Source organism: Ailuropoda melanoleuca, chromosome 17 (genome assembly GCF_002007445.2).
Source record: "Ailuropoda melanoleuca isolate Jingjing chromosome 17, ASM200744v2, whole genome shotgun sequence".
NCBI lineage: Eukaryota > Metazoa > Chordata > Mammalia > Carnivora > Ursidae > Ailuropoda > Ailuropoda melanoleuca.
The window spans coordinates 35,592,394-35,618,759 of record NC_048234.1 but is presented as its reverse complement, the minus strand read 5'-3'; the positions used below and the strand labels follow the sequence as shown (position 1 = coordinate 35,618,759).

General features: G+C 42.6%; 1 protein-coding gene across 1 annotated transcript in view; it reads left to right on the top strand.

Moving 5' to 3' along the window:
* RASEF (RAS and EF-hand domain containing) overlaps positions 1-26,366 on the top strand; it is an 80,074-nt gene that overhangs the window by 49,838 nt on the left and 3,870 nt on the right. The window contains exons 8-15 of the mRNA XM_034647346.1: positions 9,262-9,348; positions 10,071-10,305; positions 10,612-10,749; positions 10,866-11,013; positions 12,274-12,355; positions 13,585-13,699; positions 17,416-17,535; positions 20,136-20,212. Of these exons, the coding sequence (XP_034503237.1) occupies positions 9,262-9,348; positions 10,071-10,305; positions 10,612-10,749; positions 10,866-11,013; positions 12,274-12,355; positions 13,585-13,699; positions 17,416-17,535; positions 20,136-20,212 (1,002 nt within the window). The remainder of the gene's footprint in view (positions 1-9,261; positions 9,349-10,070; positions 10,306-10,611; positions 10,750-10,865; positions 11,014-12,273; positions 12,356-13,584; positions 13,700-17,415; positions 17,536-20,135; positions 20,213-26,366) is intronic.

Here is a 26,366-nt window from a genome sequence, read left to right as displayed (position 1 = left end):
ATCAGGCTAGCTGCAGATCTCTTCACAGAAACCTGGCAGGCCAGAAGAGAGTGGCATGATATATTCAACATGCTGAAGGGAAAACATATGCAGCCAAGAATACTTTATTCATTCAGAATAGAAGGAGAGATAAAAAGTTTCCCAGACAAACAAAAATCAAAGGAGTTCCTGACCACTAAACCAGCCCTGCAAGAAGTATTAAAGGGGACTCTTTCTGTGGGAAAGAAAGACCCAAAGCAACAGACTAGAAAGGAACAGAGAAAATCTCCAGAAGCAGTGACTTTACAGTAATACAACGGCACAAAATTCTTACCTATCAATAATCACTCTGAATGTAAGTGGACTAATGCTCCAATCAAAAGATATAGGGTATCAGAAGGGATAAAAAAACAAGACCCATCTATATGTTGCTTCCAAGAGACTCATTTTAGACCTAAAGACACTCCCAGATTGAAAATGAGGGGATGGAGAACCATCTGTCACGCTAACAGATATTAAAAGAAAGCGAGTAGCCATACTTATATCAGACAAACTAGATATTAAATCAAAGACTGTAACAAGAGTTGAAGAAGGACACTATATCATAATTACGGGGTCTATCCAACAAGAAGATCCAACAATTGTAAATATTTATGCCCCCAACTTGCGAGCACCCAAATATATGAACCAATTAATAACAAGCATAAAGAAATTCATTGATAATAATGCAGTAATAGTAGAAGACTCTTAACCCTCATACAGCAATGGGCAGATCCTCTAAGCAGAAAAGCAACAAGGAAGCAGCGGCTTTGAATGACACACTGGACCAAATGGACTTAACAGATATAGGCAGAACATTTCATCCTAAAGCAGCATAATACACATTCTTCTTGAGTGCACATAGAACATTCTCCAGAATAGGTCACATACTGGGTCACAAATCAGGCCTCAACAAGTACAAAAAAATTGAGATCATACCATTCATATTTTCAGACCACGATGCTATGAGACTTGAAGTCAACTACAAGAAAAAACTTGGAAAGACCACAAATACATGGAGGTTAAAGAACATCCTACTAAAGAATGAATGGGTTAACCAGGAAATTAAAGAAGAAATGAAAAAGGGCATAGAAGCAAATGAAAATGAAAACATGGCAGTCCACAACCTTTGGAATGCAGCAAAAGCAGTCATAAGAGGAAAGTAAATAGCATTACAGGCCTACCTCAAGAATCAAGAAAGGTTTCAAATATACAACCTAACGCTACATCTAAAGGAGCTAGAAAAGGAACAGTAAATGAAGCCTAAAGCCAGCAGAAGAAGGGAAATAATAAAGATTAGAGCATAAATATAAACAGTATAGAAACAAACACAGTACAACATATCAATGAAACTAAGAGCTAGTTCTTTGAAAGAATTAATAAAATTGATAAACTCCTATCCAGACTTATCAAAAAGAAAAGAGAAAGGACCCAAATAAAATCACGAAAGAAAGAGGAGATCACAACCAATAGAAAGAGAAATAATTCTAAGAGAATGTCATGAAAAATCATATGCCAACAAATTGGGCAATCTGGAAGAAATGGATAAATTCCTAGAAACATACAAACTACCAAAACTGATACAGGAAGAAATAGAAAATTTGAACAGACCCATAACCAGGAAAGAAAGTGAATCAGTAATCAAAAATCTCCCAACAAACAAAAGCCCAGGGCCAGATAGCTTCCCAGGGGAATTTTGCCAGACATTTAAAGAAGAGTTAGTACCTATTTTCTCAAACTGTTCCATAAAATAGAAATGGAAGGAAAACTCCAAACTCATTCTATGAGGCCAGCATTACCTTGATTCCAAAACCAGACAAAGACCCCACTAAAGAGGAGGATTACAGGCCAATGTCCCTGATGAACAGAGATGCAAAAATTCTCAACAGATACTAGCAAATCGAATCCAACAGTACATTAAAAGGATTATTCACCACAATCAAGTGGGATTTATTCCTGGGCTTCAGAGGTGGTTCAGTATTCACAAATCAATCAATTCATAAAAGAAAAGATAAGAACTACATTAATAAAAGAAAGGATAAGAACCATATGATCCTCTCAATAGATGCTGGAAAAGCATTTTACAAAATACAGCATCCATTCTTGATAAAAACCCTCAACAAAGTAGGGATAGGTGGAACATACCTACACATCATAAAGGTCATATATGAAAGACCCACAGCTAATATCATCCTCAATGGGGAAAAACTGAGAGCTTTTCCTCTGTGATCAGAAGCAAAACAGAGATGTCCACTCTCAAATCGTTATTTAAGATAGTACTGGAAGTCCTAACCTTAGCAGTCAGACAACAAAAATAAATAAAAGGCACCCGAATCAACAAGGAAGAAGTCAAATTTTCACTATTCACAGATGACAGGATACTTTAACCAAAAAATTACTAAAACTGATAACATGAATTCGGCGAAGTCACAGGATATAAAATTAGTGTACAGAAGTCTGTTGCATTTCTATACACCAATAATGAAGCAGCAGAAAGAGAAATCAAGGAATAGATCCAATTTNCAATACCAAGACATATTTTAGTAAAATTTGAGATAAGATAGAGATAAGGAAATACAGAGATAAGGAAAGAATCCTGAAAGCAGAAAGGGAAAAAAAACCCTCACCTACAAGGGAAGACAAATCAGGCTAGCTGCAGATCTCTTCACAGAAACCTGGCAGGCCAGAAGAGAGTGGCATGATATATTCAACATGCTGAAGGGAAAACATATGCAGCCAAGAATACTTTATTCATTCAGAATAGAAGGAGAGATAAAAAGTTTCCCAGACAAACAAAAATCAAAGGAGTTCCTGACCACTAAACCAGCCCTGCAAGAAGTATTAAAGGGGACTCTTTCTGTGGGAAAGAAAGACCCAAAGCAACAGACTAGAAAGGAACGGAGAAAATCTCCAGNAGAGAAAATCTTCAGAAGCAGTGACTTTACAGTAATACAACGGCACAAAATTCTTACCTATCAATAATCACTCTGAATATAAGTGGACTAATGCTCCAATCAAAAGATATAGGGTATCAGAAGGGATAAAAAAACAAGACCCATCTATATGTTGCTTCCAAGAGACTCATTTTAGACCTAAAGACACTCCCAGATTGAAAATGAGGGGATGGAGAACCATCTGTCACGCTAACAGATATTAAAAGAAAGCGAGTAGCCATACTTATATCAGACAAACTAGATATTAAATCAAAGACTGTAACAAGAGTTGAAGAAGGACACTATATCATAATTACGGGGTCTATCCAACAAGAAGATCCAACAATTGTAAATATTTATGCCCCCAACTTGCGAGCACCCAAATATATGAACCAATTAATAACAAGCATAAAGAAATTCATTGATAATAATGCAGTAATAGTAGAAGACTCTTAACCCTCATACAGCAATGGGCAGATCCTCTAAGCAGAAAAGCAACAAGGAAGCAGCGGCTTTGAATGACACACTGGACCAAATGGACTTAACAGATATAGGCAGAACATTTCATCCTAAAGCAGCATAATACACATTCTTCTTGAGTGTACATAGAACATTCTCCAGAATAGGTCACATACTGGGTCACAAATCAGGCCTCAACAAGTACAAAAAAATTGAGATCATACCATTCATATTTTCAGACCACGATGCTATGAGACTTGAAGTCAACTACAAGAAAAAACTTGGAAAGACCACAAATACATGGAGGTTAAAGAACATCCTACTAAAGAATGAATGGGTTAACCAGGAAATTAAAGAAGAAATGAAAAAGGGCATAGAAGCAAATGAAAATGAAAACATGGCAGTCCACAACCTTTGGGATGCAGCAAAAGCAGTCATAAGAGGGAAGTAAATAGCATTACAGGCCTACCTCAAGAATCAAGAAAGGTTTCAAATATACAACCTAACGCTACACCTAAAGGAGCTAGAAAAGGAACAGTAAATGAAGCCTAAAGCCAGCAGAAGAAGGGAAATAATAAAGATTAGAGCAGAAATATAAACAGTATAGAAACAAACAAACACAGTACAACATATCAATGAAACTAAGAGCTAGTTCTTTGAAAGAATTAATAAAATTGATAAACTCCTATCCAGACTTATCAAAAAGAAAAGAGAAAGGACCCAAATAAAATCACGAAAGAAAGAGGAGATCACAACCAATAGAAAGAGAAATAATTCTAAGAGAATGTCATGAAAAATCATATGGCCAACAAATTGGGCAATCTGGAAGAAATGGATAAATTCCTAGAAACATACAAACTACCAAAACTGATACAGGAAGAAATAGAAAATTTGAACAGACCCATAACCAGGAAAGAAAGTGAATCAGTAATCAAAAATCTCCCAACAAACAAAAGCCCAGGGCCAGATAGCTTCCCAGGGGAATTTTGCCAGACATTTAAAGAAGAGTTAGTACCTATTCTTCTCAAACTGTTCCATAAAATAGAAATGGAAGGAAAACTCCAAACTCATTCTATGAGGCCAGCATTACCTTGATTCCAAAACCAGACAAAGACCCCACTAAAGAGGAGGATTACAGGCCAATGTCCCTGATGAACAGAGATGCAAAAATTCTCAACAGATACTAGCAAATCAAATCCAACAGTACATTAAAAGGATTATTCACCACAATCAAGTGGGATTTATTCCTGGGCTTCAGAGGTGGTTCAGTATTCACAAATCAATCAATTCATAAAAGAAAAGATAAGAACTACATTAATAAAAGAAAGGATAAGGACCATATGATCCTCTCAATAGATGCTGGAAAAGCATTTTACAAAATACAGCATCCATTCTTGATAAAAACCCTCAACAAAGTAGGGATAGGTGGAACATACCTACACATCATAAAGGTCATATATGAAAGACCCACAGCTAATATCATCCTCAATGGGGAAAAACTGAGAGCTTTTCCTCTGTGATCAGAAGCAAAACAGAGATGTCCACTCTAAAATCGTTATTTAAGATAGTACTGGAAGTCCTAACCTTAGCAGTCAGACAACAAAAATAAATAAAAGGCACCCGAATCAACAAGGAAGAAGTCAAATTTTCACTATTCACAGATGACAGGATACTTTAACCAAAAAATTACTAAAACTGATAACATGAATTCAGCGAAGTCACAGGATATAAAATTAGTGTACAGAAGTCTGTTGCATTTCTATACACCAATAATGAAGCAGCAGAAAGAGAAATCAAGGAATAGATCCAATTTACATTTATACTAAAAACCATAAGATACCTAGGAGTAAATCTAACCAAAGAGGTAAAAGATCTGTACTCTGAAAACTATAGAACACTTGCGAAAGATATTGAAGAGGACACAAAGTAATGGGAAAATATTCCATGCTCATGGATTGGAAGAACAGACATTGTTAAAATGTCTATACTACCCAAAGCAATCTACACATTCAGTGCAATCCCTATCAAAATACCACCAGCATTTTTCACAGAGCTAGAACAAACAGTCCTAAAATGTGTATGGAACCAGAAAAGAACCCAAATAGTCAAAGTGATCTTGAAATAGAAAAGCAAAGGGGTGCCTGGGTGGCTCAGTCAGTTAACTGTCTGCTTCAGTTCAGGTCATGATCCTGGGGTCCTGGAATCAGGCCCCAAGTTGGGCTCCTTGCTCAGTGAGGAGTCTGCTTGTCCCTCTCCCTCTGCCCCTCCCCCACCACGTGCATGCACTCTCTCACTTACATGCACTCTCTCTCAAATAAATAAATAAAATTTTTTAAAAAAGAAAAGAAAAGCTGGAGGCATCACAGTTCTGTATTTCAAGCCGTATTACAGAGCTGTAATCATCAGGACAGTATGGTACTGGCACAAAAGCAGACACATAGATCAATGGAACAGAATAGAAAATCCAGAAGTGGACTCACATCTATGCGGTCAACTAATCTTTGACAAAGTAGGAAAGAATATCCAATGGAAGAAAGAGTCTTTTCAGTAAATAGTGCTGGGAAAACTCGACAGCCACATGCAGAAAAATGAAACTGGAGCACTTTCTTATACCATACACAAAAATAAACACTCAAAATGGATGAAAGACCTAAATGTGAGACAGAAAACCATCAAAATCCTAGAGGAGAACACAGGCAGCAACCTCTTTAACCTCAGCCGTGGCAGCTTCTAACTAGACACATCTCTAGAGGCAAGAGAAACAAAGCAAAAATGAACTATTGGGACTTGATCAAGATAAAAAGCTTCTACACAGCAAATGAAACAATCAACAAAACTAAAAGACAACTGAGAGAATGGGAGAAGATATTTGCAAAGGACATATCTGATAAGGGGTTAGTATCCAACATATATAAAGAACTTATCAAACTCAACATCCAGAAAAATAAATAATTCAGTTAAGAAATGGACCGAAGACATGAATAGACATTTTTCCAAAGAAGACATACAAGTGGTTAACAGGCATATGAAAAGACGCTCTCCATCACTCATCATCAGGGAAATACAAATCAAAACCATGATGACATACCACCTCACACCTGTCAGAATGGCTAAAATTAACAACATAGGAAACAATAGATATTGGCAAGGATGTGGAGAAAGGGGAACCCTCTTACGCTGTTGGTGGGAATGCAAACTGGTGCAGCCACTGTGGAAAACAGTATGGAGGTTCCTCAAAAGTTAAAAACAGAACTACCCTATGACCCAGCAATTGCACTACTACATATTTCCCCAAAGGATACAAAAATACTGATTGGAAGGGGTACATGCACCCCAGTGTTTATAGCAGCATTGTCAATAGCTAAATTATGGAAAGAGCCCAAATGTCCATCGACTGATGAATGGATAAAGAAGAGGTGGGATATATATACAATGGAATATTAGCCATCAAAAAGAATGAAATCTTGTCATTTGCAATGATGTGGATGGAACTAGAGTGTATTATGCTAAGCATAATAACTTAGAGAAAGACAAATACCATATGATTTCACTCATAAGTGGAATTTAAGAAGCAGAACAGATGAACACAGGGAAAGGAAAACAAACAAAAGAGAGAGGGAAGCAAATCATAAGAGACTCTTATCGCTAGAGAACAAACTAAGGTTTGATGGAGGGAAGAGGGTGGGGGATTGGCTAATGGGATGATGGATATTAAGGAGAACACTTGTTAGGATGAGCACTGGGTGTTACATGCGAGTCATGAATCACTAAATTCTACTCCTGAAACCAATTTTACCATAATGTTAACTAACTAGAATTTAAATAAAAGCTTGAAATCAACAAAAAAATAAAGAATAATGTACTTAACTATCCTGGTGATAGCAAAATGGTCAGGTCCCCTTTCAGGAAGAAGGTCTATTACCAGGGCTTATTTGTGATCACCTTTAGGAAAATTCTATCCAAGTATCAGATGTTTTTATTGCTCACTGATTTGTGACGTAATAAATGTTGATGGTTTAGGCACCTCAGTTGTTCTGTTATTGAGAAATAGATGCTAGTTTTTAAAAATGTGTGGGTGCTTGTAATTTTTCTGGACTGATATTTAAGATCAATTCTAAGCAGATGGAGGAAAAATACATAACTGAAAATTACTTCAGAAATTTTACCATGGTTCATTTTGGAAAAGATTACACACCATGAATAAGGCTCATCAGGACTGGATTAAGAACTCCTCAAGAGTAGGTTCTAAGGGACAAAGTCATCACACCCCAGTGGCTCAGAGGGACAGGAGTATAGCACTTGGGCGCTCATCACCCTGAATGATAACTAGCGGGCCATCAGGGTCTGGACTGATGTTCTCTTTGGAGGGTTATTAGTTTAATATAAGAAGTTAACATAATTTTCTTTTTGATGCTAACATAAAAGCTTAAAAGCATGTTGTAAATTTACTTTTATTGCTTTTGTGGCCTTACTAGATTTTAACTTGTGTACTTGTTTTTAGTTTTGTGTTTTTTCTAAGATTTGTAGCAAAAATATAGCTTGTTCTATATTTGTACATACTTAATTATGAAAATATTCTTTGGGGATGTAAGAATAGTTTACTTTTTAAAAGGATGTATATATATATATATAAGTTCGAAAAAGTCTGATCTGTACCTATATTTTTAATTTGGAGTCTAGATATTCATGGAAGTGATTTCTCAATTCTGTATTTCACTTCTTCCCTCCTTATCAAAAATCTGAATAAGGTTTTTAAAAAGTTCTAATAATGACATGGAGCTGAAGTCGTTTCTACTATATTATAGTGAGAATGGTTTCCTTAGGTTCCTTATAGTGTGGCTGAAATCAGTTTTAGAAGGAGAATTTCATAAGTAATGAAACAACAAAAATATATATGTATACACACAAATACACAGAGCTAGCTAACTAGTGATATGGTTTGAAGACATGCCCCCAGGATAAAGACTTTGTAATTGAGTAACATATTTAGGGAGAGTTAAGTTCTTACCTTTTTAGTTAATTTTAAGTATTTGCTAATGGCACTGAAATATTTTTTTAAAGATTTATTTATTTTAGGGAGAGAGAGAGAGAGCGTGCACGTGTGCACACGCATGAGTGGGAGAGTGGGTGGGGAGAGGGAGAGAGAGCTTCAGGCAGACTCAGAACTGAGCAAGGAGCCCAAAGCGGGGATTGATCTCTCAACCCTGAGATCATGACCTCAGCAGAAACCCAGAGTCCAACGCTTAGCCGGCTGCACTACCCAGGTGACCTGACACCAAAATAGTTTTGACTTCTCAGATTTATATGGTTTATACTTATTTATATTGAGATCACCCTCTGTTTTCTGAGCATATTCATCTCTTGCTATTTTTTTCTCTGTTGGCCTATCAGCGCTGGCCATTTCCCCATCCTGATGAGATAGTGTGTGCCAGGTGGCCAAGATAGTGCCCAGTGTGTAGTGGAGACTAAATAAGTTGTGGCTCTTGTTTTTCTTTCTTTCTTTTTCTTTTTCTCCTTCTTCTTCTTCTTGTGTGTGTGTGTGTGTGAGAGAGAGAGAGAGAGAGAGAGAACACACATGGTGGGGGGAGGGGCAGAGAGAGAGAGAATCTCAAGTAGCCTTCACCCTGAATGCAGAGCCTGATGTGGGGCTCGGTCTCATGACCCTGAGATCATGATCTGAGCCAAAATCAAGAGTTGGACACTTAACCAACTGAGCCACTGAAGCGCCCTATTATTTCAATATAAACTTAGGTTTTTGTGAAAATCAAATGGAAAAGCAAAAGTAATTAGGGGAATAATGCAGTTTCTTTTGATTCTCTTGTTTGATGTTAACTTCTCCCTCACTTATAAGATTTTGCAGAGTTTCACAAATGGAAACATCCATAGAAGTCAGAGGTTCCAGCCTTTACCCAGAGCACCTCCCTGTGAAACCTTTCCTGTAAGAGTCTTTCTAGACTATGTATCAACACCTAGTGGCAGAAAACTCATACCTCGTATTCTGGTACCACACCTTTCTAATTGCCTGTCATTTTTCACCATGTTGATTAGAAATATGACTCCCAGAAAGGTTCATCAGCTGGTCCTTATTTTGTCTTGTGCAACCTGGGAGAATGTATTTTTTGTCTTCATGTGTCAGCTTTCTAGGTATTTGAAGAGGACAACCATTAAGACTTAAGCTGAGTTCATGGAAACTTATGTCTGAGGGTTTTGAGTCTTACGTCATCATGGTTCCCTTTCCCCTCCAGGTTCTCAGCATCCCTTTTTAAAAGTAGAGCTTTTATCCAGAAATGGACAAGCTGTTTGGAATATGGTCTGACCACATTAGAGTAAAAAGGTTCACATCTTCTGCCTACATTTTTCTTAACTTGAGATTGCATTCATGCTCTGGATGCTGTGATTCCTTTTGTATCAGGAAATAAAGAAAGTGATTTTAAAAATGGCTTCATTTTTATTAAATGTTAGACTTGAGTGTCTGTATCTTAATTGATTGTTGCATAAAATGAGCTGATGTTGCTTTGAACATTTTGTTTCCTCGATGCATAATCATGGACCACATTGTGGTTCTTGGCAAAAGTGAGAGTGTTGGTCTTCTTGATTCTACTGCTGTGTAGTCCTGAGCTGTGTCAACTCTCGGGTAAACTCTCTTCTCCTTCATACCAGGTCATCCCGCTCCTCCTATGTGGATGAGGACTGTGACTCGTTGGCCCTCTGTGACCCTATGCAGAGGATGAATTATGAGGTGGACAGCCTTCCCGAGAGCTGCTTTGACAGTGGCTTGTCTACCCTGAGAGACTCCAACGAATATGACTCGGAGGTGGAATACAAGCACCAGAGGGGACTTCAGAAGTCACACGGCACGCAGGAGAGCTTTGGGGGTGATACTTCAGACATAGACGTAAGCCCCAGAAATCACTGTCTCCTGGGCCGTACCTTCGATAGAAATCTGTCACCCTGTTTGACTTGTATCTGTCATGGGAATACGACTTAAAGGCTATAAATATGAAACATAGTCAGTAGAATGTTTTTTTCCTTCACCAAGGTAGGGAGAAATTTTCACAGATTGCCATTTGGGGCCACTTTGTTCCATAACAGCAGTGACTGTAGATTCAGCTGCGTATTTTTCTTCTCTTTAATCCATGATGTATATGTGTAATGAGAGACTTTGTTTTTTAATGGCTGACAAAAAAAACAACCAAACCAGGTTCCTGATATAAGGGATGAAGAGACGTTTGGTGCAGAAGGTGTGGCTGCCATCTTAGACTGGAAACCCCAGGGGTCTGCTAGTGAGGGCAGCACCGTCACTTCTTCAAGAAAGCCCATCTCGGCTCTGTCACCACAGGTAGGTAGTTTCTGAGATATTTTATTCATGAACACTGTGAATTTTCGGTGCCATATAACTTATTAGGAGGAAAACTGGCACGACCTTTGTCACCCACTGTGGCTTTCTCCCCCTAGACAGACATGGCGGATGGCGACCCTAAATCTTCCAGCTCACAGAGGGCTTACAAGATTGTGCTCGCTGGGGATGCCGCAGTGGGGAAGTCTAGTTTCCTCATGAGACTCTGCAAGAATGAATTTCGAGGAAATACAAGTGCCACGCTGGGTATGGTTCCTTCTTGAGTTGATAATGGGGAAACGACCTTCTTTTAGCTTGATTGTATTTTCCTTAGAGATTATATACACAGATACAGAGATCTCTCTGTATGCATATATAATATATAGGGGTGTGTGTGTGTGTTTGTGTGTATCCTTGTCTATAGAATGGTCTTCTGTTTTGGTGAAGGCCCAACTTTAGGAAAAGAAGACCGACAAAGGACAAAGGTATCCACGTAGCCAGTCAGAGCAACCAGACCAAGTTTAGAGCCAGAGATGACCGATTCATTTATTCAGCAAACATTTCCTGAGTTCTGCTGTGAGCCGGATACTGTTGTAGGTGCTGAGGACACTCAATGAACAGGGTCAGCTAAACCCCAGCCTGCAAGGAAACTTCATCCCAAAGCAGGGCAATGGGTGAAAATAATACGAGATTTGGAGGGAGGTGCAGTTTTACACAGGGTAGCCAGGGAAAGCTTTTCTGATAAAATGTCACTTGATATTGATGAAGTGACATTTTTGATGGCCACTTTGTCATGGTCAAAGTCATAGCCAGGTGTATGATCCCTCCCCCTCCTTTACAACGGAATACCTGTGTAAACACTTCTGAGAACAAGAGAAGTGTCCTGATTTCCCAAATTTGCATAATAATCAGTAAAAGGAGTTGAAGGCATGCAAATTATCATTCACCTTTTTCTTTATCTAAAGAGCTCTTATTTTGATGACTAGAAATATTAGAACAGATTGATTACCCTCTTCACAATGGGCGTCTTTGTAAATCTATGGTTCTTCATTATACCCTTCAAGATAACAAAGCTGAAAGTTCACTTTAATTTGATTCAAAAAAGACCGCAGCGTTCTGTTCAGTTGCCAAAGAGCATGGCATATATACGGATCTTACATATATCCACACGCCGATACACACACGTACGCATATTAATGTGCTCACAAGCACACCCGTAAACACACAGAGACATAACCGAGTTCATCTAACTACACGGGCAAATAGAACATAGGTTTTCCTTCTGTCCATAGATTAAATCCTTCCCCAAGTCAGCCAGCCGGCAGATGGTGCATCTGCGCGCACACGTGTGGTCTGACTCGTAATTAACATTTGAAGGCCGCTCTCCTTGAAGGCCACATTCATCCCTCTCTACCTCCCTCAGCTTTGGCTTACTGCCTTTTGTCTTAGCTACAGAGGGCTTGAGCGTAAAAACCAGTGGAATTATTTACATCATGTTCCCCATGTTCTCGTATAATTCCTTTTCAGGAGTCGATTTTCAGATGAAAACTCTCATTGTGGACGGAGAGCGGACAGTGCTGCAGCTCTGGGACACGGCCGGTCAGGAGAGGCAAGTGCTTTCCTTAGCGCTGCGGGCTCGGCCCCGGTGTGCACAGACAGGCCTCGCAGGACGCTTGGCGGTTTTTAATGCTCGTAATCCTAGAATTACAATACACTGTGTAATTATATAGTGTATTAGGATGTCAAGAAGGCTCGCATGTCCCACATTCTTTCCTTCTTCATTTACCTGTCAGCTGTGTGTGGCTTCCTCTGAGCTGCTGTTCCGCTGGGGGAAGGAGAGTGCCCTTTCTGAACAAGAGAATTGAGGGGAGGCAGCACCCCCGAGGGCAGTGTCAGGGTAAGGAGGTGCTTAGCCAGGCTCAACCAAGGATGGGAAAGGGAATCTATCAGCTCCCCTCAGTTCAAGGGCAGAGGCACAAACTAAATAGAAGGCTCGCGTCTGGTGACGTTGCCTTCTCCTGCATTCATTGCTGATGACCGGAAGCATCAAGCATACGTTTCAATCCTGCCTAACTCTTCGGAAATAGCATCTCTCCAGTTGTTCAACTAGTAAGTGTGGGCTGTGACCTGCCTCTGTACCAGGCACCGTTCAGGCTGCGAAGATTCAACAGGGAACAGACACAAATCCATGAAAGCTGCTCACATGGAGCTCACATTCTCTAGCAGACTGAGAGTTTCAACATTTAAGAAACATTCGTGGGTGACGTGGCCTTTTTTAAGATACTGTAAAATATTGCAGTTGGTTTAGAGTTGGGACATCCGTTGGGGTATGCTCGTCCCCTAGCAAACTGCCCCACACCCAATATGTATAAAACTTCTGGCATGCTGTTGCACTCCACGTTGTCAGGTCCTCTTCCACGCCACCCCCAATGGTGCTCCCTTCCCACCCCCCAAACCATGATTTTCTCTCTCGTGCATCTCCTTCCCTGTGTCCCACGTATGGGTTTGGGAGGTTGTTGCCAGGGCTGAAATTTTTAAGAAATTACACTCTCAACCTTGTCCTGGTCATGCTTTGGGGTTTGTAGACATTCTTGGGACTGTTTGATGGAGAAATTGCTTGGCTCTCGTAGATCACACCCCAAATTATTCCGTTACCTTCCAGTGAGTCATTCCAGTCCTGAGATGGCTCTGTCACAATGCCAGGTTGCCACGAGAGTCTTCTGAATGGGGGCTTATTTTAGAAGATGAGAAAGAAACGAGCATAACAGAGATGAAGAAGGGGCAGCTCTGACCGGCAGACGGATTAAACCGTTATTTACATGATTTTCTCTTTGCCAGATTCAGGAGTATCGCCAAGTCTTACTTCAGAAGATCAGATGGTGTTCTGCTGCTGTATGACGTTACATGCGAGAAAAGCTTTCTCAATGTACGAGAATGGGTGGACATGATTGAGGTAGGGCATCAAACCCGAGAAGCAAACAAAAAATCACATGGGAGTCCCAGGCCATCTTAGAAGACGCGATTGTTCTTCTTTGTTGAAGTACACGCCAAATTGGAGACCGTTGATCCAGGCTGGTCAGAAAGGACTGGCTGCGAGAGGGGAGTGTCTCATGGCACGTGGTAATACTGGTCTCTTCCTCAGTAGCTGGCACGTTTCCACAGAGCCACGGATGCCACTGAAGGGAGCTTCTGGGAATAAAACTTCCGGTTTTCTTACAGACAAAATCAGAATGCCTTTGGAAGTAAATGCAAATGTGGGCAACCTGAGAAGAAGCAGCTGTTACACCTGGGGTGGTGTGACTTGGTGTGCACGGGGGCTCCCGTGTGTGCCGCATGTGAGCACGTGCAAGGCCTGGCCTTGTTAGGACCTGTGTCCTCAACCTTATTCTGGCTGTAGTTTGGGTGCCCCTGAAATAGCAAGTGGTATTTTAAACATGGTAACATCTGTGCTTTTTTTTTTTTTTTTTTTTTTTTTTTTGGTTAAATGAGATGGTGTCTTTCGTCTGAGGAGCTTTCATATCCTTTGGTTTCATGGTAAATAGCTTCTAAAAGTAGGAAATTATTTTGACCCCAGTGTGCTGCCGACGGTTATTAATTAACATAAAACTACAGTTCAAGCTGTGGTTCAGTATACTGTCTTGGGGAAAAAAAACTAGTGGCTAATATAATTTTTCAATTAAGTGTATTATCTCTAATTTTTTTTAAAGATTTTATTTATTTATTTGACAGAGAGAGAGACAGCCAGCGAGAGAGGGAACACAAGCAGGGGGAGTGGGAGAGGAAGAAGCAGGCTCATAGCGGAGGAGCCTGATGTGGGGCTCGATCCCATAATGCTGGGATCACACCCTGAGCCGAAGGCAGATGCTTAACACCTGTGCCACCCAGGTGCCCTAGGCACCCTCTTTCTAACTGAAGAAGTGATGTGAGGACAAAGAAATGTGCATTTTGTTCTACTGAAATATCATGACCTAAAATTGTTACCAATATGATGGAAGTGTGTTGACGTTTATGTAGCATTTTTATTTCACAAATTGTCCACATACTATATTCATCTCTGTAACATCTGAGGGGAGAAGTAAGAAGTGTAATGTTACTCTCCCTTTTTATGAGAAACCAGAGGCAGAGAAAGTGTATGTCCCTGGCTTGTGGTTTAGAGGTTCGGGGTTGAATGGGGCCTCGTGTCTCCTGACTGAACGCTGGTCGCTGCTGTGATGAATCGGCGAGCATGCAGCGGGTTGAGAAGAGATGCGCCTGGTGTCCAGAGAGCACGTGTAGCGCACAGAGGAGAGGCATCTGCTCCAGGGGACAGGCGGCCCTCCCTGGGAGAGAGCGATGAGGCCAACAGTCTCGTACCCACACATATTTAAAATGCACAACATAACTTTTTATTATTGAAACTCATGGACTTAGTCTGCATTTTAAGTGTTTAGATTTTGCTCAAGGTCAGGAGGCCCTAAGGCAAGGTCAGCCAAGGTGTTGAAATAGCCCTTGGTGACCAGCCACAGCGTGTGTGGGGACCCCGTAATTTGCCATCATTTGCTAATCACCTACACGTGGTAAGTGCCCTTTTGAGCTCCGTGGATCACCTTTCACAGGGTCTGAAAAGGACGAAAACTGTATTCAAGATGAACTCTTGACAAATCAGCCTTTCTAGTTTGAGGAAATTCTGTGGGGACCATCTCTGTGGCCACTCTAAATACGGGTGGAAATGGAGAGTGTGATTGTGGGGGTGGGCCAGAGGCCTGAGGGGTAGTAGAATGTCAGTGGTGATTTAATAATTAATACACTTCGATAAAAACCACTGGGTTACAAAATCGTACAATAAAATCATGGGTAAAATAAAACTATGGCCATTTACCTACCTGTCGTGAATAACGTATTGGTTGAACACTTGGGTGAATGTTGAATGGGGGACACACTTGATATGTGAGATCCCTTCCCGACTTTGTAAAAGTCCGGAGCATTTTTGGAGTGCCTCCTTGTGCACGCACTGTTCCAGAGTCTGTAGCATACCCAAAGTAGGGGAGCTTGTACCCAAGTAGGGAAACATAACAAGCAACAAACAAATAAATAAAATAAGTGGAATGATAGACAATGATAAATATTGTGGACACACACAGAAGGGGCAGGGTAAAGGCCCTGATGGTGTGGTCAGGGCAGCCTCCCTGGAAGGTGGTGTTCGAGTCAAGACTTCAAGGAGGTGCCCACATTTACTGGAATAACTTTGGGAAGTTCTTTAGATGCTTGGGTTCTTGGGGCTCACTTAAGTGAGTGTTTGTTGAGTGGCTTCCAGAGGTTGCCCCCTTGAAACCTGAACAGTTTGCCAAAGAACACAATTAGTTAACACGTCAGTGGACAGGGCGCCTAGTTTTGGGGAGGGCCCTTCGTTCCCCCCCCCCCCCCCCCTTCCAGGGGCCTTGGTTGGAGGAGAATGGTCTGAAGAGAAAGGAAATCAAATGTAATGCCATCATTTTTAAGGCTCATTTCTTTTTCTTTTTCTTTTTTTTAAGATTTTATGTATTTATTTGACACAGAGAGAGACAGCCAGCGAGAGAGGGAACACAAGCAGGGGGAGTGGGAGAGGGAGAAGCAGGCTCCCAGCGGAGGAGCCTGATGCCGGGCTCAATCCCAGAACGCTGGGATCACGCCCTGAGCCGAAGGCAGACGCTTAACAACTGCGCCACCCAGGCGCCCCTAAGACTCATTTCTTGATCCCGTGGCGGGTGTAGCACCGGACTGAAAACACAGCTGGTAGCTGTAGGTGCTGCTGAAGGTCCCTTCCACGTGCCCCAGTCGGGGTTGCTGCTCTCTTGCCTGGGAACCAGAACCCTGTTTTTCTGCGCCAGTCCGGTTATCTTCCTCTGTTCTCTTCAGAGCCTGCTGAGGTGCGCTGTGCCCTTACTAACCCCATCATTTTACCAGCGGGGAAACTGAGGCAGAAACATGAGCGAGTCACCTGATTTCAGGGCCACAGCCAGTGAGCGGCCAGGTGGTGGGAGGGGTGGCCTCTGACTCAGCTCTGCTTCTCACGTTTCACATCCTGCCCCGTGCGGACCTGGGACTGCGTTGTGGTTTGCGGAAGCGGATTTGGGAACATTGGCCTTAGAATCGATTCCTTTGAATGGTTGGTAATTGACTCCTCGTAAGAAAAATGTCCACCTTTAGGACCTTCTCATTTTGCTTTTGTTGTAAACCAGGTCGCAGTGAGTGTGGAGCTCCCAAGCTCTGTTTTTATCCCGTTAGGGCTGAGGGATTTCTTGTGTGTTTTGTCCCTGAGATAATGAAGCTGACTTGTCATCAGCACTCTTGGGAGTGAAAGTCGCAGAAAATTGTGTGGGTGCCCCAGCCAAATATAATTCTGTGCACCTGCCTCCTGAGTTCACAGGCTGGGCTGTGAGCCCTGTGGCAGGGCTGACAGGGACCATCTGGACCATGGCCCTGGCCCTTGCAAGTTCTGATTTAACCTCTCCGAATTTCAGTGGTCTCATCTGGCGTGGGAAGAAGTTTGGCTCTTTTTAGAGAGATTGTGAGGCTCGAAGATATTACCTCCAGGTCATGTGGCACCCACGGGGATTTGGGGAGTGGGAGAGGCTGTTGGTACGGCTGCTCTTGTCAGAGGAACTTGTTCAGGATTTGATGAGCACACAGTTTTTCTCCCCCTCCTGGCAGGATGCAACCCAGGAGAGCATTCCTATCATGTTGGTAGGAAACAAGGCTGATCTTCGTGATGCTGCCACAGCAGAGGAACAGAAGTGTGTCCCAGGATACTTGGGAGAGAAACTGGCCATGGTAAGGGCAAAAGTGGGTCTGTTGGGATAGACCTTAGCCGCTCATGAGCTTTGCAGTCAGCGGCGGTTCACTTCTGTCTGTATTCGCTTTAAGGGTTTCTTTGGCAAACCTCCACCCTTTTCAGTGGGACTCCTGGCCTTCTTCTCAGGCACAACTCCCAGTGCCCCCCTGCACTTTATTTTTTTATTTTTATAAAATGTATTTATTTGAGAGTGAAAGAGAAGGAGCACGAGTGAGCATGAGAGAGTGAGCACGAGGGGCAGAGGGAGAGCGAGAAGCAGGCTCCCTGGCTAAGCAGGGAGCCCTGTGCGGGGCTTGATCCCAGGACCTGAGCAAAGGCAGACACTTAACCGACTAAGCCACCCAGGTGTCCCCCCACCCCTCCACCCCCTCCACACACACTTTAATGAATATAAGTAATTGTACCAAGGATTAAACCTCTCATGGAGGTAAAATGATCACTTGGTCATTTTCCCTCGTTGAAGAACATTGGCAAGGAGGAGCCAGAATTATCCTGCCTTCCTCTTCACCCTCAGCCAGTTCCTGGACTCCTCTAGTTCTGGAATCCACGTCAAGGCAAAAGAATGGGTGTCTTGTGTAGAAAACTTGGTTTATTTCCAGAGGGTTACTGTGCCAAAGGGCAGTGTGTTACCTGGGTGGAAGAGAATTGGGAAACTTGGTTTTTTTTCTCTAAGATTTGTGCTTAGTTGAATAGTCTAAAATTATGTTTGGTTATGGGCTTGTATAGAGGACGAAGCTCATTTCTGTCCAGTTTACTACTGGGGAGAGTGTTTATTTTCCCGTTATCACCAATGTGTGAGAATGCTTCGGGGCCCCTGTAGGACCTGTCTTTCCCAGTCCAGGCATCAGGGGTACCTGGGGTCGGGTCAGTCCACACCATCGCAGTCCTGTCTGAGACCGCTGCCTCTGTCGTCCACATCGGGGCCCAGAGAGACTGCGCTGTAACACGTGCACATGAACCGTGAAAAGTTTCAGTGTCCTTGTTTTAAGTTGGAAAATCTTTCTTATTTAAATTTTAGAATTATGGACCAAACATGCTAAACATCAAAACTAGGCAGTGAAACACAGAAGAGATTCATTCAACACGTTTAATCATCTGCACTTCATTGTGTGCTGAGGAGGGAACAGAGCACACAGCAGACAGCCCTTGTCTTCATGTAGCTCATTTCTGGGGGAGATACACATGCAACGTATGTAATCCATGTGCCACATTGTCCCACAATCCCCCTTACCATGTAGTTCCTGGCCACACGCCAGGTTATCCCCTCGTCAGGATTTCTGAGTTCCCGAGGTTTGCTCAGTTTCGCATCTCGTGACCCCTACCCTCCTGTACCCTCAGAGGCAGCCTCCGTGTCACCCCATAACATCCTAGCCATAGAACTCAGCAGCAGCACTACCCGTTTCCACTAGAAATTCATTCGCATTCATTGTAAGATTTTTATAGATTTTCTGTGGATTCAGGGGCTCATGGGTAAATGTCCCACTGTGGAGCCTTTCCCCTTTGTTTTACTCTTTCTCTCCATGTTCCAGAGCGGCCATGACATGCTCCCCTTATCCCACACAGGATTGTGTCACCCACACCCAGGCCCACGGCACACGAAATTCTCCTTCCGCAAGGGACATTGTCTCCAGGTGGAGACACACAAAAATGACTTCATCAGTTACAACTGTGGCAAGTGCAGTGCAGGAAAAACACAGAGGGCTGTGAGGTTTCCTAATAGCAAGACCTACCAGGGACACGTCAGGCTTAGACCACAGTGAATCTTAACTTCGGGGGAGGATTACGGAAAAATTCAAAAGGTAGTAGGTAGGAGTCAGCCTGGAGAAGGGGGTTGATGGGGGAAGGGCATAACCCAGGTAATGGGAACAGCAGGTGCAAAGATCATGAGGTGGGAGGGAATTTGGAACATTGGAGAAACAGAGGGAAGGTCAGAATAACCAGAGCATTTTGAGCGAGGGAGGAGGGTGGCAGGTAAAGCTAGGAGGTGGGCCGGGACCACACAGACGCAAGGCCTTGTCGGCCGTGGGGAAGCATTTGAGCGTTACTTGAAGAGGAACGAGAAGCATTGCAAGCTTTGAAGCAGGAGAGATGTGATCAGCGGTCGTATACATAACTGCTGGGAGTTAGAGTAATAGAACGCCAGATGGTGTCCATGGGTTTCAGCAGCACGAGGTTGCTGAGTCTTGATAGGAGAAGATGATAGTGTGAAGGGATGCGTGTTAGCTGCCGGCCCAAAGGAGGCATACTTTTGATGGACATTTAATTCGTGAGTGGTTACCTTAAGCTATCATTTTTACCTCTCAGATTATCTGATAGAGAACATCTGTAGCAACCGGTAGGACTGTGGGGAATAAGAACCTTAAAACATGAAATTGTGTATTGTGCTTACTTTTAAGGCAAAATAAAAATCCCCTGACTAGGAGCCGTGTCTGGAAAAACTCAAATTCACTATATTTTAAAGTATTGAAACTGAATCCAATTTCTTAGCTATTAGCATACTCAGCAGGAGAAAATGTTTAATTTTTTGTTGGTTTTAGAAGCTAAAATTCGTTTAATTGTGTCTATTTCTTTTCTACAGACCTATGGGGCATTATTCTGCGAGACCAGTGCCAAAGACGGCTCGAACATAGTGGAAGCTGTTCTCCATCTTGCTCGGTAAAGTGTTGTCTTATATTTGGAAAACTTGAAAGTGGGGTTGAATTTTCACATGGTTGGTGCATATGTCAAATTTCTGGACTATAACATGAGTTTATATTGGGAAACACTGTCCTGTATTTCAGTAGTGGTCAGAGAAACAATTGAACACGGATTTTATAAAAACCCGTAGTGCTGCTTGTTCACTGTGAACGTTGGCAAAGTACCTTTACCGCCAAACAAAGCAGGTGCTTCCGAGGTGTCGTTGACATTTCTGCAAAATGTCACCACAAAGCTAATAGTTGACTTGTATGAATCATTTCCAGGAACCAGATTTTAAACACAAGAGACCATTATGAAATTAACTGTCTATTATGACATTTTCTGGGGTAAAGGGGGAAAAAAAACAACTCAACAAAGCAAATTGTATATCATGCCAGTTGGAAGCACTTTATTAAAATAATTACTCAGGTAATTATTAAGCTCAGGCAGTGGTGTTAATAATAAATAACATTTTGGGATGTAGATTGGAGTGAAAATTACATCCTTGAGGAACTTGGATATAAATGTATTTTTTCATCGTGGGAGTAAATTTGATTTTTAGGAAATCACAACATTATCTGTTAGATTTATGTCTTCTGCCTAGTTTTCTGCCACAAATGAAAAGATGATTCTTTACTGGCCTGAAGAGATTAAATATCCAAAAGAAAAAAGAAAGGAGAGGAAAAAAAGAAAAAAGAAAAGACAAGAAAAGACAGAAAATTAGCATGAACAAAATCCAGGCCAATGAACTTTAGTTGATGACAAAGCGAAGCCATAATTTTGAGTGTGTAGTTTTTTTCCTGATCATTTGTGAAATTTTATAAGAATCTTAGCTTTAGTGTGATAGTTGGCCTCTTCTGCTCATATACACTGACAAGTAAAATACATTGCAGTGTTTTCAATGCTACTTTTCTATCAATGACTTGGTGTTTATGGTGCTTACTAGCTTCTTAGACTGGGGCCTTGGGCGAGCTCCTTGCCCTCACTTGAAAAATCAGGAAATGGGCCCCAGGACTTTAAATGGCCTGCTTGGCATTAGTCTGTGGCAGAGCTTAGCAGCTGTCTTGGGGTTGGACTCAGAGTCTTTGAATATTATCTCCTTTGGTATCAGTCAGAGAGAGAGCCACCTGCCCCCATCACACTGGAAATCATTTTTGTGCAAAGCATAAAGTGCCAACTTTGAGTGTGACCTACAACAGGTGGAAGAAAGGTAAACATTTAAGCATGTATAGATTCAAGGGAATGACATGGTTTTCTGCCTGTGATTAATAGGAGAATCATGGGCTCGTATCCATTTGTCAAACAAGAGCCCAAGCAAAACCTTCATGAGCTGGGTGAAATTGATTCTGCGCACCTGTATGTGCGGGTATGAAGGGGCTGCCGGCCATCTTGGCCAAGGAAGGCTCATTCAACAGAGGTTTGGGAGGCGGGATTCGGTGAAATTCACTAAGGGTGGAATCATAGCTGAATTGGTAGGTGTTTCTGCTTTCTCAGGTGTTGGTACTGGTGTTTCCCTAAATGTACCTGGGGATTCCTGGATGGAGGTGATGTGCTTGCTGGGCTAGATGGGTGTGAGGAGGGCTTGCCTGTCTTTCAAGCATCACTGGGCCCGAGGCTGAACCCGAGTGGTGGTGGGGGGGGGATGGCATCCTAGCTTTGGGAGTGGGGTGCTGCCTTTCTACTCCAGCCCAGCAGAAAACGCTGCATGCCAGGCCCCCTGGGAGGCTGTTGGCCTCCTGCCCCGCTTAATGGAGGTCCGTGATGTCAGGAGGTTCAAAGTGCAATCTTAAATCTCCCCTCGAATAGCTGTGGAGTGGGATGAGTCCCTGCCTCCCTCCTACCTCTAATCTGTAAAATGAGGGAGGGAGCTGGAGAAAGTGACCCCCAAGGTCCTCTCTAGTTCTGCCAGTCTGTGGGTTTACATAGAACCGCCAGTACTCCATGGAATACCAGTCGCCGTTTAACGCTGAATTGTCTTATGGGGTCATATTAAAGTCAGATGACTCCAAATCACCACGGTCACACCCAGAGTGCTGAATCGATTCTCTTTATTGTATCGTAAAGGTGGGAGAGGCTGTGAGCCGCCTGTGCCTTTCTCCCCACCTGCTCCTGCTGGGCGCCCTGTTTTCAGTGCAGCTCCCACACAGCCTTGTGCTTCTTGACTCACCACACCTGCATGGAGAGGCCTTTTGACCATGAGGCCACCCCTTGGGACTCACTCATCAAGGAGTTATTTTATCGTTGTTATTGCATTATGGCCTGGTGTGAGGTCTCTGGTTTTGTTACAATAGCAATGTGTTAAATATGAAAATTATAAATGAAGTGAATATTTAAAGACTTTAATTTGCTTTATATCCTGCCTTCAGATTTGCTTGTTAAAGTGCCTAAGTCTTACATGGAAATGGTAGAGTTGCCGCAGGTGAAATTATCATTTTTAAAAGTTTTACATCCTGGAGCGCCTGGGTGGCTCGGTCAGTTAAGCGTCTGCCTTTGGCTCAGGTCATGATCCCAGGTCCTGGGATCGAGCCGCATGTCGGGCTCCCTGCTTCTCCCTCTCCCCACTGCTTATGCTCTCTCTCTCTCTCTCGCTGTCTCTCTCTCTCTCAAATAAATAAATCGTTAAAAAGAAGTTTTATATCCTTTAGAAAGTTACGTATAATGTAAAACATGTTATGTTCTCGATTAGGTCTCGTAAGACAATTCCCATCACGGCCCATTTTCACACTGTGTCATGTCATAAAACATAAACTGGACGAGTTTATGGATTTGCACTGTCTGAAACAGAATTCTGTTTTGAAGGGAGGCCATGAATGTTTGCTTAACACCCCTAACTATGAGTACTGCTTTTTCTGGAAACCTCTCAATTCCAAGAAGAGTATCTCCTAGAAATGCAATTTCCCCGTAGTGCTGACAGGACATTTATCACAATCATTGTCCATTGGCAAGTGAATTTGCCATCACCAGAACCATGAGCTTTACACATTTTGCACTAGGTTCAAATTCCAATGGTCTGAGATCAATGGTCTGAGATTTGAAAAACAAAACAAAACAAAAAAAGCTCAGACTGATGTATCCGTTCAGCCCAGGAGCTGTTGGGAGTAAATCTTCCCGTGAGACAGAGTCAGCTAACATGCAATTGTCAAGCATGTGGTAGTTTGGGGGTTTAGTCTAGTCTTTCCAGCCTTAAACCAGTGGTAGGTATTTGAATATCTGTCTGATTTCTTTGACATGGGACATGCCTGCACTTACGGTGGATTAAAGAAACCGAAGGCCAGATGAACGACGTGGGTACATATTTTTCCTCCTTAATATTTGCTTTCAGGTTCAATAAAATGCCTACATTATTGGGAGCACTCGGCCCATGGAGACCCCATACATGGTTCAGTAGTGATATCGAGGAAATAAATACTTGCAGGCCATGCAATTTAATGAGAGGGGAAAAAAGAGAAAACACCCTACCAGCCAGCCAGATGATTGTAGCTGATAGAGGCCATTGGACCGCCTGGAAGGGAGAGATGTGAGTTGTCCTGTGAAGGTGCTATGATTATTATACCCATGGTACAGATAAGAAAGTGGAGGAGTAGAAAGCTTAATCAAGCTGCTCAAGTGGCAAACACTGGGATCTGTCGCTACCACTCAGGTATCGGCTCGCCGCTTCAGGATTGGCAATCTCTGGATCACATTCCACGTTCTCTTCTTCACTCTCTCTCTGCCTCATGTCTTCTATCCCAAGGGTTTCTAGAACTGTCTAGCTGATGACTTCTCCAATTTCTGTATTTTTAACCTCTACCCCTTTTAAAAATTCCATAACCACATCCCCATCCATCAACAAGAGGAAATTCCAGAGGTGTGACTGTATCCAACATGTCCAAACCCTCACAGCCTGGTCTCACCTACCTTTCTAGATGTTGCATCTCTTATCTTGCTTCCCCAAAGAGATAATCTGTAGGCACAGCAAACTTTTATTTCTCGTTGTGGCCAAGCTCTTTTATGTCTCCTTGCCTTTATGCATGCTCTTCTTTGCTCCTGGAATCTCCTTTCCTCATTAAGTGAAGGTCAATTCCTGTTCTTTCAAGAGCCTGCAGTGTCAGAGTGTCCATGAAGCTCCATCTCCACCACACCGTCCTTCCCTGCAGACCAGCACGACTGGTGCACCCTCTGTACTCCTGCATCACACCGTGCATGTGTGATAGCAGCTCTCTCGGGACCTTGTAATGATTTGTTTAGCTTCTGTCTCTCCCTCAATGGTCACTAATAGAGGGTCCCAGAGTTTGGCATCAGTTGGGCATTTGTTGAATGACCAAATGTCTGAGATGATGCAGTTGGAAGTTGTATTAGTTTGCTGTTGTTGCTGTAACAAATTCACACAAACGTAGTCACTTAAGCAATGTGCTTGGTCGTGTTCCAGGTCTAGAGGTCAGGAGTCTGAAATGAGTCTTCTGGGGTATTCTAGGTTGGATCATGTAACTTCCTTCTTTTCCTGAGTCTTTGTTTCCTCATCTGTGATGTGAGGACAGTAATGCTCACCTGTCACCTGTCAGTGTTGTGTGTGTATTTATGTTGTGTGATTGTTTATGTGCATTAAATAAGAAAAATGTGAAAACATATAGTGTAGCATTTATTAGCTGGCCTTCAGCAAGAATTAATTTCTCCCTCTTTTTTTCCTTCTGCTGCGATGTCTTCTTCCCAACACACAGTATAGTGGTTTTCAAAAGTTAGCACATATCAGCACTGCCTGGAGTCGTGCTGACCAGTCCGATAGGCTTGAGCCACCTGAAGTGTGGGGAACCCAAGCTGAGATGTGCTGTACGTACTGAGTACCTACTAGCTTTGGAAGACAGGATAAAAACTGTAAAATACTTCATTATTATTTTTATTGATAACATGCTAAAATGATATTTGCTATACGGAGTTAAAATATATTAATAAAATTAAATTTACCTGTTTCTTTTTACATTTTTCAACGTGGCTACGAAAAAATTTAAGATGTCATGTGGATTACATTATATTTCGATTCAACAACGTTGCTGTACTAGGAATATGCTAGTTCGTAGTAGTTTCAGTTATCTGCTGCTCTGTAATAAACCAAAACATGGCTGCCTAAAACAACTACCACTTTTTGATTTCTTGAAATTACGAGAATTGGCTGGATCTCAGCTGGAAGGTCCCTCGACTGTTCTTGCTTGGGCTGTCTCGCGCATTCGCAGTCAGATGGCCGCGGGGCTATGGCTCAGGCTGGGTGCCTGCCACCAGGGTCCTTCTGGCTGCTCATCGCAGGGCCACTCTGCTGGGCGTCTCCACTGAGGAGCCCTGGCAGCCGAGGGTGGCCTCTTTGACACCTGGCTTGGAGTCCCAGCCCACCATTTCCTCTGCATTCTGCTGATCTAAGCGGTCACAGAGCCAGTACTGTGGAGGGAGAGCCCATGGTGGGGGCTCCTCACTCTTGACGGGGCACCCCGGGCACTGATGGGGAAGGGAGAATTGTTTGGGGGCCTCTTGGGGATGAGCTGTCACAGTCAAGATTGCCATTAGGGGTCTTGTCTAGGGTGGGACTTCAGGGTCTGCATCTTTCACAGGCATCCCTGGGAATACACTTGGAAGGATTCTATCCCTAGGAGGTTTTCCCAGGATCTTAGAGATCTTTTGTCATTGTAGCCTCTAGCTGTTAATTCTAAAAGAAAGTTAGGAAGAGGCAAAAGGAAGATTTTTTTTTTCTGGATTTTAACCATTCGTCATTATCTCCACGATCATGTATAATTTAAGAGTAGTTTTAAAGTCATTGTTGCTTTTGTTAAGGTCAGCAAGCACTAGTCAGGAACGGAAGGAAGCCAGGTCCAGAGTGCTGAGGAGTGAGCTGTGCGTGTGGCAGACTGTAAAGCATGTGAAACCACAGGAGAGAGCAAGAGTAGGTTGTGTGTGTGCGTGCGTGTGTGTGCACCTGTGCACGTGTGTCTTCTCGTGTGCCTGCCTTGCACATGCATGAGGGCGGCCTGGTGCTCAGAGAGCAGGCGTGGTGCCAGGCCTGGCTCTGTGGCTTCTCCAGCCATATAACCGAAGAGAAATTTCTTTTTTTTTTTTTTTTTAAAGATTTTATTTATTTATTTGACAGAGATAGAGACAGCCAGCGAGAGAG